Source organism: Microcaecilia unicolor, chromosome 9 (assembly GCF_901765095.1).
Source record: "Microcaecilia unicolor chromosome 9, aMicUni1.1, whole genome shotgun sequence".
Classification (NCBI taxonomy): domain Eukaryota; kingdom Metazoa; phylum Chordata; class Amphibia; order Gymnophiona; family Siphonopidae; genus Microcaecilia; species Microcaecilia unicolor.
This window is the reverse complement of record NC_044039.1, coordinates 97,008,273-97,028,675: the sequence shown is the minus strand read 5'-3', so window position 1 is coordinate 97,028,675 and position 20,403 is coordinate 97,008,273. Positions and strand designations below refer to the sequence as shown.

At 40.3% G+C, this 20,403-nt stretch overlaps 1 protein-coding gene across 5 annotated transcripts in view; it reads left to right on the top strand.

The window, feature by feature from the left end:
* INTS13 (integrator complex subunit 13) overlaps nucleotides 1-20,403 on the top strand; it is a 165,743-nt gene that overhangs the window by 113,634 nt on the left and 31,706 nt on the right. For all 5 annotated transcript variants that reach the window (XM_030214882.1, XM_030214880.1, XM_030214878.1 and 2 more), the window contains 4 exons: nucleotides 8,260-8,349; nucleotides 8,655-8,833; nucleotides 13,470-13,640; nucleotides 15,312-15,466. In XM_030214882.1, coding sequence (XP_030070742.1) covers nucleotides 8,260-8,349; nucleotides 8,655-8,833; nucleotides 13,470-13,640; nucleotides 15,312-15,466 — 595 coding nt within the window. The remainder of the gene's footprint in view (nucleotides 1-8,259; nucleotides 8,350-8,654; nucleotides 8,834-13,469; nucleotides 13,641-15,311; nucleotides 15,467-20,403) is intronic.

Sequence of the window (20,403 nt, the reverse complement as noted above, 5' to 3'; positions counted from 1 at the left end):
TTTTTATAGCCTGCATATCTCATAAACCCTATGCAGATACCAAAATTCACACACATAAGAAAATCAACATATAATACAACACTCATAAACATATATAATCAATTATTATAACATAACATCTCTTCATAATAGTTCATCTGTGATAAATATGTCTGATCCACTTACTAAACACCATTCAGTTTACTGGCCTGCTGAAACAAAACTGCCTTTAACATTGACTTAAATTGAACTATAGATTACAAAGAGTGAACTTGATAAGCCAGTTCATTCGAAGTCGTAGGTGCAGCTATATAAAAAATTTTAGATCTTAAATCTTCAAGTCTAACTACACAGAAAGATGGCACATCATACAAAAGAGCAGTCAATGAGGATGCCACGATAACTGGAGAAATAGCATTAATCAAAACTTTAAAAACCAATAATAAAATTTTATACTGAATTCTAAATTCAACAGGCAACCAATTCAACTGCATCAACACAGGAAAAATATAATCAAATCTGTTCAATCTGCACAAAACTCGAGCTACAGAGTTCTGTGCCAATTGAAGAGACCTCAATCTCTTCGGCAGACCTAACAACAAAGCGTTACAATAATCAAAACATGGAATTATTGTGCTCTGTGATTGAAACAAATCTAAATAAAAATGACTTCCTTTTTTGACTTGGACGTTTCTTCCATTCAGTTATCGCTGTTGGACGTCCTTATTTTGGGCCCTCTCTAGTCCCACCCAGAACATGTCCATAACATGCCCCCTTTGCTATTTGGATGAACTGTAGGACATCCAAATTCTGCCGTTCCAAAATTGCAGTTTTGAGATTTTGGTCAGATGGACATTTTTTTTGCCATTTTGAGATGTCCATGTTCTTTGAAAGTGAGCACCTTTGTGAAATAACATAAAACTGTTTAGAGAGACACTGAAAAATTATATAGCAAACTTAAACTACAGCAGCCCTAATTCCCAGGGCTCAAACTGCAACAACCCTGCTTATAAAAGAGGGTGCTGTACAGTACCAGTACACCTGCTGTTGAGAAAGTAAAACAAACTGGATTGTTATTCATCTCTACATTGGCGTGGCATTCTGTTAGAATCTTTCACTATGCAGACTGTGGTAAGAAGACCCTCACCTAATAAGGAACCCAAGAAAATACTGCTGACCTGATAGTCCACGGAGTGCCAGAAGCTCAGTTCCTAGTGGGATTTGTTGTTCAGAAATCCACAGTTAGGACAGCTGTGAGAAGTATACAAATAAACTGCGACCTCCTCAATACTTGGCTTGCTGGTAGAAAAAGCCCAAGTCCCATTTATTCATGGTGTCTTCAAGAGTCCATAATTGCGATATCTGGGAGATAAGTATGTCAGCACACTGCAGCCTGTCTACTGTCTGCCCTGCTGGTTAGAGGAGTACATAATGGCCAAACCCTAAGCGCCAACCAAGAGAATTGCAGATGAGTTGTAACCTCCCGAGTTCATAGACAGCAGAGTAATCAACCGCAAGACCTTCTGTTCTGGAAGAAACACTCCATATTGGCACAGTCTGATCTGATGACGTCACCCATGTGTGTGACTGGTTATTCTGTGGTCCACGGAGAACACCACTTACAACAGTTTTGCTTGTAGCTAAGTTGTTTTTGATAAATTAATTATAGAAGTCAGATAACTGATCTAACTATGGAAACTTCAGTGAATAATAGAGTATATTAAGGAGATGGTAGGCTTTTATATTCGTCATTTAAGCTAATCAATAATATGATAATGCAGAAAGTTTTCTGATTGAGTAATGCTTTTTAGATAGACCTTTTTCTCATAAGTTGTTGTATGTTAAACTGCAAACATTTTAATTATCCCAAGAGTACAAAAAAGTATTTTAAAAGTGCTTTGAAATCAGATTTTTAATATCACCTTGCCTGATTTAATAACTGTCTTTTTGTATTTGTATGATTTAAATATCTGGTAATCTCTCACAAAATCACTTAAGGTTTCTTTTTAAAAGCATTTCTATTGCTACAAGTGTTTCTGCATGCAGAAATAGGCTTTTATAAAATTGGCCTCCTGATATGTACATAAACTTGTACACATACAGCCTGTATTCACATAGGTTTATCTGACCTGAGAGAAAGCATCCTCATTTACATACATACTTTATAAAATATGCAGGAAATTTGGGCACACTTAAAAGGTGCAAATCTGTATTGGGTAATTTTAAAGGGAAAACTATACAAATAGTTTTCCTTTGAAAATTGATATGTTATATATGTATTTAATGCATAAGTTAGGCAACCCTATTACAAAATTTCCTCTAAATTAATCCACAAAATTAGTTTTTCAATTAAGATGATTTCATATGAATTACAATTAAATAATAAGAATAATTGATACTCATGCATGACCATACCCTTGCTTGTCATATTTGTAATGTGTGTAGGTAAAGCATATGAAAGCATGCCCCCCGATTCTATATATGACGACTAAATTTGTGTGTGCAAATTAATTGATTAATGAGCCAATCAGTGCCAATAATTGTCTGCTAACCAATTATTGGTCTTAATTGGGATTTATGTGCACATCATATTCTATAACAATGTGTACAGAAATCCTATAGTACGTAAATTCAAGAGAGCATGACTGGGGGCATTTCAAGGGCGTTCCCAGAATTTACATGCATTGTGCATTGATACCTGCTTTTAGCAGGCATATTTGCCGGTTCCTTACGTTAGGCACCATTTATGCGCTTTGCTGCTATTCTATAAAGGGTGTGGGTCCTTTATAGAATAGTGCTCAGCGCTTAAATTTTTCAGCGCCGATTTCTCGGCACCATTTGTAGAAACTAGTCCATATCATTCAGTTATTTGAAGTATGAAAGTATGACTGTGAATGTATAAGATCCAAAGCAGCAAATATTTGCACATTATTATTCGTAAATGGCTTTGTAGCTTTTGTGCTTTTTAAATGGCTCAATTTTTAGACTGGTTCCTGTGCCTTAATTGTATTATATGGTGAGATTATTATAGAATTGTTTAGACCAACATGTTCAGTTTTCTAAATATCCATGATCCTTTTTTTTCCTCCAAGGACAGTGGAATAGCTGTCCTAGCTAACGTCAAACATTGGATCCAGAGATTGGAGCAGTGTTTACAAAACTAAGAGTTTTTGAGAATACTCTGCTGAACATGTGCAGTAGATCTCATATCAGTGTTTCTGAGTAAGTCATGTATGGTTTTCCATGCTCGTGAGTAATCGAGTTGTGTCTGAATCAGGATTAGCAATCTAGATGGGACTACCTCAGTTCCTGCTCTTCTGTCCCTTAGGAAACCCTGAGTTGGGGTTTTCATTAGGTTTCTAAGTTCTGTTTTTCCCCCCTCAAGACTGTGTCCTGAACTGGCACCATTGACCAGCAGTGGTCAGTATTTTAACCATCAAGCTGTTTCGTTTTGTATTGTCAGGCAGAAGAAACCTGATGATTTTGAGATGTGTGCTTGGCATAGTAGGACTGTGTCAGATACCAACATGACTTGTATTTGTCTTGGCTAAGGCCCAGCCACAGTACCCTAAGCTGTGCAGCTTGCCAAAAGATGAGGGCTTATAGTCTCTGGGCCTATCAGGAGTGAATGGAGAGGCTGTTTATTGAAAGGAAAATATGCATTGGTGACATCAACTTCTGAAACTACACCAGATACAGCTGATGCTTCAGCATCAAGGGGGTGTTGTTCTTTCATGTTGACATCTGACCCACATCCTCCTTTGGCGCAGATTGCACCAGACTTTAAGTCCAGGTTCCAGTGACTGATAACATCTTAAGTGAGATGACCAGCGGTGTGCCACCTCACATCCCTTACCCCCAGCAGTGTTCTAAGAAAAAATTGGACAGAAAGATAAGAATAGCCATACTGGGTGTGCTGAGTACCCTGCTTCCAATCCAGATCAGAGGTACCTGGCAGTATCCCAAGAAGTAGCAAAATTCCATGTTACCCATCCTAAGGATAAGTTATGGCATTTCCCATGTCTATCATAATAGCAGATTATGGACTTTTCCTCCAGGAACTTGTCCAAACCTTGTTTAAACCCAGATACACTAATCACTGTTACCAGATCCTCTGGCAAAAAGTTCCAGAGCTTAACTATTTGTTGAATGAAAAATATTTATCCAAGGATAAATAGGACATTGTTTCTTACATATGGGTGACATCATCTGACGGATCCCTGTGCAGACCCTAACCAGTGTTCTGTACGTTTTAAGAAGCCTTTGGTAGAATCCTACTGCACACGCACAAGTGCCTTCCCATCCAGTGTGAGCACGTGGGACCAGCAGTCTTCTACGTTTTTTTAAATAATTCTGGTTTTGCCATTAATTTGTTTTAGAGATTTCAACAAGCTTACGTTTTCTTGTTTTTTGTGTTGTTTTGTTTTTGTTTTTTTTTTTGTTTTTTTGCAGCTCCTGAGGTCTGCTTAGGCCTGAGCATTGGCCAGGGTATTTTTCTGTTTTTTAATGAAGAGATTTTCTCATCTGGGACAATTAAGCTGTTTGATTTCACAATCGCTATTTTTCCCTGCATGTCACAAACTCCCAGTGGTTTCAAGCAGTGCTGTAGGTATAACAAAGTCATTTTTGAGGCTGATCCCCATAGCTGGTGTCTGTCGTGCCTAGGCCCTGACCATACTGCCTCTAATTGTGCTCTCTGTTTAAAAATTCAAATACAAACTCCAAAAATTAGAGAGGCCCTGCACAAGATACTTTTTGGCGCTTCTAAGACTGATCCATTGACATCAGCATCTGAGGCATTGGTCCCCATGGCTGTAGGAGCTGCATAAGATATTGGGGGAACACCAGCATTGAGGAGGTCTCCATCTGCCACAATATTTGGCACTAGTAGGGCCCCTGCCAATCATATCTTCATCGAACTTGACATTGAGGACGTGCCAGGATTCGTCATTGTTTTTCTGAGCAGCAAAGGGCACCAAAGGACCTCAGTGTCATACATCAAACGAAAGTGAAGAAGCATCAATATTGGTCCCCTTCGAAGCATGATGCCAGGAGCCCAATGTCATCGGCACCTCCAATAACCGGAAAGCCTCAGTGCCACAAGGGCTACTCTCCCATCGTGGCATCGGTGCAGATGTGCCAGTCTTCTAACTGCCAGGACCAGTCTTCTGATTCAGTATCAGCATCTTTACAGGAACATACTCGGACGTTTCCCACAGAATGATTAAAGTTTGTGCAATTTTGGAGTATACTTTTGGATCTGGGGACTTTTATGATTAGGTGTACCACCTCACAGCCCCTCTCCTCTGTAGGAAAGGACAAAGTCAACACCATAGAACCTTTCATTCACAGACTTGGTCAGATATATAGCATTGTCCATTCTATTATGAAATCCCCCCCCCCCCCCCCCAAATACAATAAATATAGAAGTAATACCCTCAGAACTAACAAATCTATAAAAATAACTAAAATAGGGCTAACATGAATGTATTTCTATCTTGGGACATCACTCCTGTTTTTATTATGTTTGGTTTTGGGTGTGGATTTCAAGTGCTAGAATATTGTACTTGCTGTTGGACTGTTTTGCATAATAGATACCTTATCCTGGGTGTTTTCTGGACTCTGAGCCCATTTTTTATTGAGTTACAGAAGGAGGTAGGGCACATATATCAGCCCACCTAAGGAAGACATGACAGTACCTGTTCATGACATCCTTAAGAAAGATGAAAATATTTCTCCCAAAAGGCTCCCGAAGTTGAGAGGCAGCAACTATCACACAAGTCAATAGTAATCAAATCTGCTTTCTGGAAGGTCTGACAAAAGGGACAACCCAGTCCTTGGTGAAAGGTGTGATTGCTCCCTTGACCTTCTTGGGAGGAAGGCTTAACCAAAATAAGTGGAATTAGAAAAGGTGCAGAGAAGGGCGACAAAGATGATTAAGGGGAATAGGATGACTTTCCTATGAGGAAAGGCTAAAGCAGCTGGGGCTCTTCAGCTTGAAGAGAAGGCAGCTGAGGGGTGATATGATTGAGGTATATAAAATAATGAGTGGAGTGGAACAGATAGATGTGGAGCGTCTGTTTACGCGTTCCAAAAATACTAGGACAAGGGGGCATGCGATGAAGCTGGAGTGCAGTAAGTTTAAAACAAACAAGAGAAAATTTTTCTTTACTCAGCTCATAATTCGACTCTGGAATTCATTGCAAGAGAATGTGGTTAAGGCGGTTAGCTTAGCAGAGTTTAAGAAAGGTTTGGACATCTTCCTGAAGAAAAAGGCCATAGAATGTTATTAAATGGACGTAGGGAAAAAATCCACTATTCCTGGGACAAGCAGTACAAAATGCTTTGCTCCGTGGATCTTGTCGGGTGATTGTGACCTGGATGGGCCACTGTCGGAGACAGGGTGCTGGGCTAGATGGACCTTTGGTCTGTCCCTGTGTGGCGATCCTTATGTCTTAAGATAATCGCCTTGGAGATAACGTGAAGGAAGCTGTGGATCAGATTAAGAACCACTGTTCAATACTTCAGACCCTCCCTACAGCTGCTTCTGGCCTGCTCTCCTCATCATATAGGAAGTACTTAAGCTGAACGATGAGGAAATACTTCTGTCCTCTAAAGAGGCATTATCCTCCACCCTCTCATTCCTTTTATCAACAACAAAGACCTCTCTTTCACCCTAGACGGAAGAAAGCTCCAAAACTATGGCTAGCTCCCCAGTCAATATCTATGACATGGTTTTGAATGGATCCAGAGAAACAGCCTGTATTACGTGTCCATTCAGAAGTACCTTCCTTTCAGGAGAAAGCTAAAGAGTTTACATAAACTGATAGTCCAGTATAATTTCAGACACTTGGGTTCATCAGCCTGGTACAGAGCTGATGCAAACATCTTCTGTTGGAAATCCAGTTAGTTGATTCATCAAGAGCTTCATGCTTAAATTCTCAGCATCAGCTCTTTCTTCTCTCTTAGAGGTCAATTTGGCTGAAGTCATTGTACCAGAGGAAGGAGGGCAGGTTTTATTACAGGTATTTGCTGTTCCCAAATAAAACAGGATAACTGCATCCCATTGCAGACTAAATGGCTTTAATCAAATTTCTGGTAAAGGAAGAATTTGGCATGGTTTCCCTAGGCACTTCGATCCTATTTCTGTAGAAAGGTGATTTGTCTATTCTCCATGAACTTAAAGAATGTCTACATTCACATAGACATACATTTAAGTAAAGGGCAGAGAAATCCAGATATTCAGCAGCAGTATCGGGATAGTGGCTGATGCTTAATATGTGGAAAGAGCAGTGAAGTGCCAGCAGTATCTGAATAGTGGTGATATTTAATTTAATTATGTACATTTATATTCCACCTTACCCACAAGAGTTCCAGGGGGATTACAAAGATTGATCATTTATAAAATCCAATCAGTGACACAAACATAAAATATACTTCTAGGCCATAATTATAATAAAACATTTATATTCTGAATAATATTTCATACTTTCTGTACATTATAATGCTAAATATGATTAAACAAAATATATTAAAATTATGCCCAGTAAATGAACAGATAATTAACTCAACCCAAATATTTCTAGAAAAGTCATGTCAAGTTTTTAGGAGACAGTGAAAAGTGAGATAATAGTTTCCCTTACTGTTAAAGGGAGGCATTTCCACAATTCTGCACCTTTACATATTAGTTTCCTATTGCCAGTTGTAATTAGCTGACAAATGCTTTTGGAAGGTTTAATCAGCCTACGTTCTTGGCTTGTTCAAAGTTGTCTATTAGGAAGATACAAGACAAAATGCTTAAGATAATTGGGACTCGGGCCACATAATATTTTAAATACAAATGATAAAGTTTTAAATTCAGTTCTGGCTTTTAAGGCTAACCAGTTTAGTTGAATTAAAAATGGGGTCACATGATCAAACCTTTTGCTCCCCCATAATTAACCAATTCTGCATTTTTCATTGCTTGAAATTTCTTTAGTTGTACATCATTTAAGCCTAATAATACAATGTCACAATGTTGCTGTCTGGGTAGCTGCACTGAAAATTGGTTTCTGCCTTGATACTTTCCAGATAATGCTGCAGCAGTGTGTAAAGAGATTCAGTGGCATTATCCAGATAGTGCCACTAAATGTCTGTATCAGAGGGACTTATCCAGTTAGCAGGCGCTTCTACCTAGATAAGTTATTTTAAATATCAACCCTTAGTCTATAGTTTGTGGTGGTTTTCCTGTGTCTCCGCAACAAAGTTATCCATGTTCACACACATTTTATTTCCTTTCAGAACTTCATTACTGCACAGGAGCATACAGAATCTCCCCAGTAGATGTAAATAGCAGACCATCTTCCTGTCTCACAAACTTTCTTCTAAATGGTAACTTACATATTGGTTTGAAATATTTAATGTTTACTTCTTACTTTTAATATATAATGCATTTCACACTTTACTGTTACAAGTAAATAATATGTAAAAGAAAATTTTAATTGAAAAATTCTTTTAGTACTCACAACAATTTAGTAGTTTGTCTGAATACCAAGAGCAAACCATAATAACATGGTAAAATAAAGATTATATTCTTTCCCATCACACACACGCACACACACATCTTTTTTTCTGTATTTTTGTGTATAAAATCAGATACTTTAAACCACTAAAAGAATGCATCTCAATTTATACAGGTCGTTCTGTTTTGTTGGAGCAGCCTCGCAAGTCTGGCTCTAAAGTCATTAGCCACATGCTTAGTAGTCATGGAGGAGAGATTTTCTTACATGTCTTAAGCACCTCCCGTTCCATTTTAGAAGATCCCCCATCCATCAGTGAAGGATGCGGAGGCAGAGTCACAGATTATAGAATTACAGTAAGATTCCCAGCTCCTTGAATTATTGTTTCTATTCCTTTTGACTGTTTTTATTGCATAGTGATAGTAAAGATACATTTGAAATGCTATAAAATATATACTATTATTTAGTTTAAGAAGAGGATAATTTTATTGGAGGCTGCCTAACTTGTCTATGAAATATGTGTATACTATAAGTTACATCAATTAAAGGGAAGAAAGATATGCATACTTTCCCTTTTGAAGATTATTCCACAGAAATTTATATTTGCAGTTTAACAAGCAAACATTTCCCACCTTATTTTGATGTGCATTTGCATATAGTGAACACACACATGCTAACCTTACACTAGTCTTCCTCCCCAAGGAATTGCCTACACTCAGTTCCATGGAGGTGTAATGACAGGACACAGCATGAGCCTATCTGGCCCATTATCTGGGCTGAAGCCAGTGGGCAGAGCTTGCCACCATATTGGTTAAGCCAAAACAATAGCAAACGCTGTTGAAAACAATAGCAAACTTGTGAGGGTTATATTGTTTTTGCATCCTCTCTGTTAGGAGGGGAGTTGGGGGATTGGGAAGTTTTTGAGGGGTCTGTGAAGGGGAGGAGGCTTATATTCAAAATGTTATTAACATAGCTCAAGAGATTGCTTTGTTATTTGTAATGCTTTATTGTAGATTTAAGTTCTGCGCTATATGCCTTTATTTTTGATTATGAGGACAATAAAGATATTAAACCTCCTTGGGTGGGAAGCCTCAGAGTGAGGGAAGGGGGGGGGGGGGGGTAGTGGAGACCGATGTCTGAATGTGTGTGTGAAGAGGGAGAAGGAGGGAAACATAAGAATAACTATACTGGGTCAGATCAATGGTCCATCTAGCCCAGTATCCTGTTTCCAGCAGTGGCCAATTCAGGCCACAAGTACCTGGCAGAAACCCAAATAGTAGCAACATTCCATGCTACCAATCCCAGGGCAAGCAGTGGCTTCCCCATGTCTGTCTCAATAGCAGACTATGGACTTTTTCTCCAGGAACTTGTCCAAACCTTCTTTTAAACCCAGTTACACTAATTGCTCTTACTGTATCCTCCGACAAAGAGTTTGAGTGAAAAAATATTTCCTCCTATTGGTTTTTAAAGTGTTTTCATATACCTTCATTAAGTGTCCTGCAGTATTTGTACTTTTTAAAGAGTAAAAAATTGCTCTATCAGTCAGGAGGAACCCACAACCTCGTTTCACTTCTCTACAGCGGGGACCCTGCACATACAAGGCCGCGCTGTTACTGACAGAGGGCAGTGGTTTCTCTCCCAGTGAGGAGAAGCCATGGGGATGGTGAAGTCTGGTTGAGAGGTGCCAGATCCTAGTCTAGCTCTGTCCCTGGAGGCCGGCCTGGGTGGAACGATGACTGGAGCGGCGGCAGTCTCCTGGGACCTGAATGTGTGTGAGGAGGGGTGCTTGGTATATGAGAATGTGAGGTAGGTGGTCACCGAGAGGCTCAGTACACTCCCACAAGAACCCCGAAGGAACTACTACAGTCCCTACAAACCCTTTTCCCTTGTAGCAGCTGATAGTTTGTTTTGGAAGTACCAAGATGGTGGCTGCTGGGGACACTGACTTCAACTTTTTGACGTCATGCCATCTCATGTCATTAAACCTCCTTGTTCAGTTCAGGCAACCTTGTATGCATAGCGCCAGTACGTGTGTAAGTCTATGTGTATATCAGGAGGAAAATTTTAGAAAAGCTTATTTTTGCACATAAAACACTTTACCTGCGGTAATGCCTTTTAGAATTACCCCATAAATCAGTAATCACTGATTTGGTCTTGATTGACTGAGCAATATTAAAATAATAGTACTGTGTAGATTTTGTTAAACTATTAACTTACCTGCTTCTTTGTTCTCTTGATCTGTTTTGTCATCATCAGTTCTGTCTCTTCTCTGTTCTTTTGTTTTGTGTTCTTTTATTATGAACATAACATCTGTTCGTAATGGTTCTTTTTTTAACATTTTAGCCCAGCAACTGCTTTCTCATCTTTTGACTTACAGTTCAGTTTGAACTGGAGCCTACTGGGACTGTAATGCTATGAGCTTTTAATTTGCAGTTTGCTGGGAATTTTCCACCATTTATAACCTCCTTCCATGTAGCGCAGGCATCAAAGCAACTCTGTGGCCCTGTTATAGAATATTTCTTTTCCTGTGCCCATTGTTCTGTTTATACTGTATTTTAAGGGCCTTCTTCACTAAGCCGCGCTAACACTAGAGACACCCATAGGAATATATGGGTGTCTGTAGTGTTAGCGCACGCTAAAAAAGCTAGTGCGCCTTAATAAACAGGGTCCTAAATATATTTGCCAGTAGGGGTTCTGATAAGAAGTAGTATAGCAGTGCCATGACTTACTCAGATTTGTCATAGTGGGAATGACTAAATAAGAGAACTTTAAAAGAAAAATTAATACTATGAGCTCAGTGTAAATGACCAAATATGTGGAGTTGTTCAGCCTGTGCTATATGTCTATGCTGCTAAATAACGGGATATTTGACTCTGTCCTTGAACTTTACACCTGTGCATTTTTTTTTCTCACCTACTCATGTGAGCTTCTGGTCCATTTGGTATCAGGGATGGGATCTGACACCATGAGCCTTCAGCCACAACTACCACTCCCCCTCCCCCTCACACAATCCCAGACAGTATTTTAGCAGAAGTCCTTGATTAGGTTGTGTAGGCTTCAATCATAGGTTCTCAGTCTGGCTACTAGGTGTCACCAAGATAAGTGCAGGGATACCCTAGGCAAGCCTTCATTCTTGCACCCTCTCTCCAACTTTATACTGCCTTCTCCTCCCCAGTTCTTCTATTCTCCAGTCACTCCTTCTCTAGTCTCCCATAACCTCCTGTCTCTCACCCACTCCTTAGTATCCTGGTTCTATCCTCAGTACTCACTCCATTTTCAGCCATCATCTACTTTCTCAACCTCTCAACTAATCCCAGTACCTTTCCTCTCTCTTGTTTCATGCCCACATCATGAGTCACCTCTTTCTCCTTCTTCTCCTTCTCCCACCCCCCTCCCACAATTCCATACTATCCAGTCTCCCTTTTCCTGCCTCCCGTCCCCTCCAAGTAGATCTCCCTCACTCTGTTCCCTTACCACCCCTTTGAGTCTTTCTCCCTATATCTCTGCCCATTTGATATGACTACCTGTCCCCCTGTTCATTTTATCTAGGTCACCTTCTCGCTCTATGTGGGTCTCATGCCACCCCATATAGGTCTCCTTAGTTATTTATTGTTTATTACTTGGGATTTATTAACCGCCTTTATGAAAATATTCACCCAAGACAGTGTACAGCAGGTATCGGTTGGCACAATATAACTTTAATAATAGTGAAACAATAATAAAATGACCAAAGTAAGCATAAAATACAATCAATAATGTGTTCTCTCTCTCTCTCTCTCTCTCTCTCTCTCTCTAATAGATAGATATAGATATCTATATAGATATATTCTAATTCCTTCTATTTCAGCATGTTCACTATGTTTCAGCATACTTACTCCTACCTTGTCAAATAACCTTACTTTGTATATCTACTTGGAACCCTCATTTCAGCGTTTTAAAGCAGCACTGAAAACTGATTATTTCACTCTGGCATTCTCCACTGACTAAGCTGAGCTGGTTGTTTATACACTGTGGCAACTATTTGTCTTCAGTCTCTTTGTCTTGGGTTGGCGCTATCCTGCCTCCCTAATTTATCTTAGTAGCATAATATTTTATTTAATGGCTCTCAGTTATATTTTATATGTTTCTCTATTATGTTAATTACATTGAGTTCCTGATTAGAGCCTAGGTTACAATGCAGTAAAATGTTTGTTCTGAATTCTACCCTCTTTTTATTACTACTTGTAAACTGCTTAGATATTTTTGATGCGTGATATGTCAAATAAAGATGAACTATGACTATGAGTCCCTATCCCCCTCCCTAAATCCTGTGTCAGCTGCTTCTGCAGCATCCCCAGCCTCAGCCATTCAGGGCAAGGCTTGGCCCCAGTAGCATTTTTTAAAAACCTGCATTCCTAATCTTTCTGTTTTATATGATAATGCAAGCAAAGTCATATTACACTAGACCTTTTTTTGCACCACACAAAAATGTAGTTAGTTCATCCATTAGCCAAAAATATCTAAAATATACTTTTGTTGTTTGCCTACTTTAGATAATACATAAGGAGAAATTCAAAGCGATTTAACAAGCCAGCTCCTGGCCAGTTAAATCACTTGTTTGGAGCTAATTGCTAATTTTCAGTGACACTTAATTGGTTAGTGCTGCTGAAAATAACTGGCCCGTGCCAAACAAAAAATTGGAGTTTGCTGGTTAAATGCTGATATTCAGCACTTAACTGGCCAGATTACCTACATAAATAGAACAGCATAAAAAAAGTCATTCTTTTCTTTATGCGGTGACCCATAGCTGGTTAATTGCTGAATATCGCACTTAACCAGCTATGCATTAGCTGGCTCCAGAAACTTGGAAATTCAGTGCTGGTGCCCAGCATTGAATTTCTGGATTTAACGCTGGTGGCGGTCAGCAAAACATTGATTGCCACCAGCTGAATATTGACTCCTAAAAATTTGGGTCACTTTGTTAGTAAAAAAGTTTTTATTTTCTATTATTAGGATTTTGGTGAGTTTATGAGAGAAAATAGGCTGGCCCCTTTTCCAGAGCCACAGTATAAAATAGACGGAAGTCTGGAGATTCCACTGGAACGAGCAAAAGATCAGCTAGAAAAGCATACTCGTTACTGGCCTATGATTATTTCCCAGACCACTATCTTCAACATGCAAGCTGTAAGTTTGTATGGCTTTTTTTATCTTGACATTTGTTATGATATTACTCCATTGTACCATACCTTAATTTCATATATGTGAGAAATCAATGTAAACACAAAAAAAGCAAACACTCGGCCTTCAGGAATGAGAAAAATGTTGAACTTTTATTCAAACAAAGACCCGACATGGGCCGTGTTTTGTCGCACAAGTGCCTGCATCAGCGGTCAAAAAAGTCCTACAGGTCTGCTTGAGGACATACAGGATAAAATAAACAATACAGGAAATGTTTCCCAACTTCACAAGTCAATCCGCTAATGCCTCAGAACGCTGCCGGTAGAAAAAAACAGCAGAGTTCTGAGGCATTAGCGGATTGACTTGTAAAGTTGGGAAACATTTCCTGTATTGTTTATTTTGTCCTGTATATCCACAAGAAGACCTATAGGACTTTTTTGACCCCTGATGCAGGCACTTGTGCGCCGAAACATGGCTCTTGTCGGGTCTTTGAATAAAAGTTCAACATTTTTCTCATTCCTGAAGGCCCAGTGTTTGCTTTTTTGTATTTCTGTTTATGGTTGTATGCTGTTACCCTCTCTTTTGTGACTTAGAAATCAATGTAATACATTTTTGTTTAGTTGAATAGCATATATATTTTTACTTGTAAAGCACTGGACATGACTCCAGTTTCTAAAATATGGTAGACAGCAACCATCCAGTCAATATTCAACAGGAGTTAACTGGGTAGGAGTGGCTCCTGCCCAATTAATTCCCACTGACCAGATCTATCGCAGAGATTCAGCAGCAGTTAATTCCAGAATACCACTTAGTATCTGCCCAGACCACTACGGCACTCTCCAGTTAGTACTGGGTTAGTCCAGGGGCAGAACAAAGGCGAAGCCAGGAGTTACCCAGGCACCGTCAATATTCAGTGCCGGCGCCCGGAAACCTATCTGGGTGGATTGGACTGCATAAACAGCAGTTCTGACATCCCAGATAGCTATCTGGCTACCAGCACTGAATATTAGTGGTACCTAGATAACTTCCAGCGGTCACTAATGACCCTGATAATCGGCGCTGGGAGCCACATATGGTTCTGTGCTTAATATCCAGGACTAAATCAACCTGTGGTGGCCAGCTTTAAAAAAAAAAAAAAAACCCACTGACTGGCATGACTTATTAATAGTTTGGGATACTGTATCAGTTGACTAAAGTTTCAGCTGTGTGGCTATTTTATGTCTGCGTAACCTTAATGTGCAATAAACCATTGCATTCAATTAGAGATAATACAGATCAGTTTTAGACCTTTTATGTGGGCTTTATGTAACTCTCATAGAGCAGCTAGATATGAGGTACAGAACTAAACAGGAAAAGCTTTACTACTTTTACTCTTTATAAGTTTATATTTTTAGATTTGTAAACAGCCCAGATCTTCCAGTCAGCTTGGGCGGTATAGAAAGTTGTAATAAATATAAATATAAACATACTTAAGGCATGCACAAATTAGAAACAGATCAAGTCCAGTAGGTTTTTTAAGTATTGTTTGTAGCCGTCCACACAGTGCTGATCCTGATCAGATAAAAATCAAAATTTAAACTACAGTCCTTGGTTTGTATGTTGATCTTAGAGAAGTGTTTCACAGCACACAGGCTTTTACCTTTCTGCTTTATAAAGGTTCTTTCTTTGTTTTTACAGGTAGTGCCATTAGCCAGTGTTATTGTAAAAGAATGTTTGACTGATGAGGATGTGCTGAACTGTCAGAAAACAATATACAATTTAGTGGATATGGAGAGAAAAAATGACCCACTGCCTATTTCAACAGTGGGTACAAGAGGAAAGGGCCCCAAACGGTAAATTAATGTTCGTTTTTAATATGTTTCAATACAAAAGCAGAAACAAGGTGAAGAACAGAGATCAGAAATTCAGTGATACTAAAACTGTGATGCAAGACCTGAATATAGTTTTTAAAGACTCGCATTGTCTCTTGTAATAGAATTTCCAAAACAGCACAAAGTAATAGGTTGCTAAAAATTAAATTGTATGGTTATATTTAAAAATTGGATATTTGGAAACCATTTTACTGCTAATTAGGTTTACATTTTTACAAAGTTTAATTACCACTAATTGAGAAGGTCTTTTACTAAGGCGCACTCACGTTTTTGACGCGCACTAAAAACTTGAGCATGCCTTAGTAAAAGACACCCATAGTTAATTGTGACATGGACACCTGATAGCAATTAGTTATTGCTGTGGAGACAAAGGAAGAAGTGGTGCGAGTTGTATAAAATGAAGAGATTTATTGCCCATAGATGGTACCAGAAAGAAGCCAGTAACAGGAAGAGGATTTAGGTAGCAGTGTCATTCTCTGTGCTAGTGACAGCCCATACTCCCATTCATTAGGACAGGACAAATGGGGAAGTTAACCTGGACACACAGAACCCACACATTTCTGCACCCTTTCTTCTCTTCCCACATCTTCTGCCTTTTCTGGTCTGCAGCTGGCCACACCGTATTTAGGTTAAGCAAGTGAGATGAGGACAGAAATATAGCTGCCTTCAAGCACATTTAAAGCAGGTAACTACCGAGATCACGTGGTGCCATGGGAGTAAGCAGTCGCTGAAAAGCGAAGCCCCCAATCCTCCAGAGAATCTAACTCACTAATCGAACAATAGGGGCTTGATCCGACCCGAGGAAACAGCTGGAACAGTGAGAAAAGATACAGAAGAGACAACCAGCACTTACCCGGCAAAAATCGCCATAATGACCTCCAGAATACCGAGGAAAGACAAAGACAAGCACAAGAGTGTGGAGACCAAGATGGCGGACGAACCTTGCTCCTCTGTGTGCTCGGCATGGACGGCGGAGATAACAGCGGAGGTAACCGCTGCAGTAGAAGCTGCGCTAGATAAAAAGCTGCAAGCTCTATATGATAGAGCGGAAGAAGCCCACGAAAGGCTGGATGGCTTTAACTTAGATCTAGATCACCTGCAGCAGAGACTTAGCGATGTGGAAGACAAAGTAACAGAAACGGCGGGGCCTACGGAGGAGATGGAGAGAAAAGTGGCCGAACTTGAACAAAAGCTGGACGATTTGGAAAATCGGTCCAGACGTAATAACTTACGCCTCATCGGCTTACCGGAGCACCTAAGAGATTCTGAACTGGTGGAGATACTGGAGCGGTGGCTCCCGAAGGCCTTACAGCTAAACGTTGCGCTAGGGCCTTTAAGAGTGGAGAGGGCCCACAGAGTAGGGCCGAAAAGAAATACAAATAGCAGACCGAGAGCGGTGATCCTAAAGATCTTAAACTATGGACATAAACAAGCGATATTGAGAGCTTTGCGATCGGGCCAAAAACTTCAATATGAGGGGAACACTGTGCTTTGCTTTCAAGATTATTCGGCAAGGGTGGCGGCGGCGAGGAGGGCATATGCACCTATATGTGCTGAATTGCATGCCCGAAAGATCAGATTTGCACTGGTGTACCCCGCCAAATTACGTGTGACCCATGAGGGATCTGAGAAAGCTTTTGAGGAACTAGCAAAGGCGCAAGAATTTATCAACAGCTTATTGCCAAGGACAAAGGAGTGAGAAGATTGAAGACTGAGAGTGGCATGGAATTGGCGGGAGACGAGCCGAAGCTAGGCAAGAATATCGAGCAGCCTAGCATTGGGAGTCAGAATCAAAAAGACGCTTTGCAGTAGAGAGCTTGGAACTAGTTACAGAGACTTATTGACCACGGCATGAGCCATTAAGAGTTGTAGTTTGAACCTAATGCAACCAAGATATAAACAACTATCCTGAGTGGCAGAGAGATTTCGCAACGTGAACAATCTTCATTCAAAGGGCAAAACGGATAAATACTGCTGAGTAAGGTTGCAGCGCTGTGCCTGGCGATACAGTTCTCTGCTGACTGTTTTATTTTGTTTGCTGGTTGTGCACTGTGTAGTTGTGTTGGATTAGGAATATGTTTCCAGTTAAACAGACAGAAAGTAATTCAAATGAAGGAGGAAGGGTGCCTATATGTGAGGAGTTCAACTTGAACTCAAAGGGGCAGAGGAGGGAATGGAATAAGGGGGACAAGGGAGGGAAGGGGGGGAGAAGGAGGGATAGGGGATCTTACAAGGCTAGGATGAGGGGAATTCTACGGATAAAAAGAGGGAATAGTCTGTTACAAGAGATTAATGGGAGGAGGGGTAAGCTGGGATACCTCTCTTCTGCAGGAATGTATAATCAATATGATGTATCATTATCTGAGAGGCTAAAGGAAACGTAATGATAAAGGTAATTTCATGGAATGTGGGGGGGATACACTCCCCACTTAAACGATCTAAGATTCTGCAAACATTGAACAGATATAAAGCGCAAATAGCCTTATTGCAGGAAACACATCTAAACACATTGGAACATAGTAAGTTATGTAAATGGTGGGTCAACGAAGTGATAGATAATCCAGCCCTAAATAAAAAAGCAGGAGTAGCCATACTGATCCGCAAAGGATTACAATATGTGTGAAACCGTAAAATTGTAGACCTGCAAGGGCGCTATATAATTCAACATATCACATTACAGGGTAAACCTCTTCTGTTGGTTAATGTATATGCACCAAATCAATATGACAAAGCATTTTACCAGAACCTTGTTAGGCAAGTGCAAAGTTTTGGTCAACTCCCAATAATCATGGGGGGGGGGGGGGGGGGGGGGATTTTAACATGGTTTTTGATCCATTGATGGATAGCACGGGCCCCACACGGGTAAGACCAGTGAATTATAGTAAAGGAGTGCCCTGGATCTGATCGAGCCTGGACTTGGTGGACTCCTGGAGATTGCTACATCCAGGAGAGCGAGATTATACGCATCTATCCAGGGCCCATGGGACGCAGTCCCGTATCGATTACATACTTACATCACAGAATAGTGCTACACACCTGGCAGAGGCAGTGATAGGTCCCACACAAGTGTCAGATCATGCTTTGATTTGGGTTACAATAGAGTGGGGGGACACACTAGAGAGACCGTTTAGGTGGAGATTCCCGAGAAAGCTATACTATGATGTACAATTCCATTCTTTTATGAAGGATAAATGGAAATATTATGCAGAGCTAAATAGGGACAGCTTTCAATCGTACCCCATACTTTTTTGGGAAGCGGCCAAGGCGGTATTGAGGGGTCATATCATCTCATACTCTGCCCATAAAAAGAAAGCAAGGGAGGCTGAAATGCTTAGGCTGGAAACAAGGGTACGCAAGCTGAGGCAAATTTATGGGCAAACCCATTCCACTGTTCATAAAAAAGCATATCTGATGGCACAAATAGAATTAAATCATCTAGTGCACACCCGTACACAGCAATCTCAGACATATTACAAATACCAGTTGTACAAACACGCCAACAAGCAGGGGAAGTTATTGGCGAGACTGGTGCATCAAGTGGGAGGCAGACGATGGATATCACATATACAGGATACACAGGGAGTGAGTCATCATAAGAATACTGAGATTGGAAAAGTATTTGAAACCTTTTATTCTCAGTTGTACGCACCACCTACAGAGGAGGGGCTAGAGGCAAAGACATATTTAGAGGGACAAAAATTGCCAAAGCTTACGAGGAGTCAGCAAGAAGTCCTGGAGGAGGAAATCACGGAGGATGAAGTTAGTTGGAATATAAGAGCTAGCGCCATGTATAAATCGCCAGGAGTAGATGGGTTCACGGCAGAGTGGTATAAAATTTTGGTGGAAGATATTACTCCCTGTGTGGCTAGGGTGCTTAACTCGCATGTCCTTAGAGGAGAGTTGCCGACCTCGCTGCGATTGGCACAAATAATTGTGCTATTGAAACCAGGGAAAGACCCCAGCAGGGTAGAATCTTACAGGCCCATTTCTCTGATATCGTTTGAAGCTAAGCTGTTGGCCAAGATACTGGCCAACAGACTGGCCAGATTCCTTCCACACTTGATCTTGGAACCACAGGTGGGATTTGTCATGGAACGATCAGTGGCAAAAAATCTAAGAAAAATACTACTGGCGTTGGAACAGGTCAAATACATGAAAACCTCTTCACTCCTTATTAGCTTTGATGCACATAAAGCATTTGACAGAGTGAGATGGGACTTCCTGTTTGGGGTCTTGGAGGAGTATGGTATTGGAGGATTTTTTAGGGAAGCCATACAGACTTTATACAAGAACCCGATAGCAGAGATATCCGTAAATGGAGTGACCTCTTGTCAATTTCCGATTTGCAGAGGCACTAGACAAGGATGCCCTCTTTCGCCACTCCTGTTTGTACTGGCGTTAGACCCTTTAATTCGGGTTATTATGAATTTAGAGGAGATACAGGGAGTAAATGTAGGGACCGAACAATTTAAAATTTCAGCATTTGCGGACGATCTTTTAGTCATTCTTAGGACCCCAAAGGACTCATTGGCAGCACTTTTGGAAATCTTTAGGGAATATGGGGATTACTCAGGATTTTGCTTGAACTTAGATAAATCTGAGGCCCAGGCTTTATGGATGTCTGAGGAGGAATGGGCGAACTTAAGTTGCCCCTTTAAGAGAACGAACTGTTCGTTTAAATACCTTGGCATACAGCTGCCGGGAGATCCGGCCGAATTATATTCACTAAACATAGCTCAATTGTTAGAACATACGAAACAGATGTTAGGGAGGTGGACAAATTTACCATTGTCATTATCAGGGAGGATCTCGTTGTATAATATGATCCTGTTTCCAAGGTGGTTGTATTGTTTTCAGATCCTACCACTTTATTTAACTAAAAGAGATTGGAAAAAACT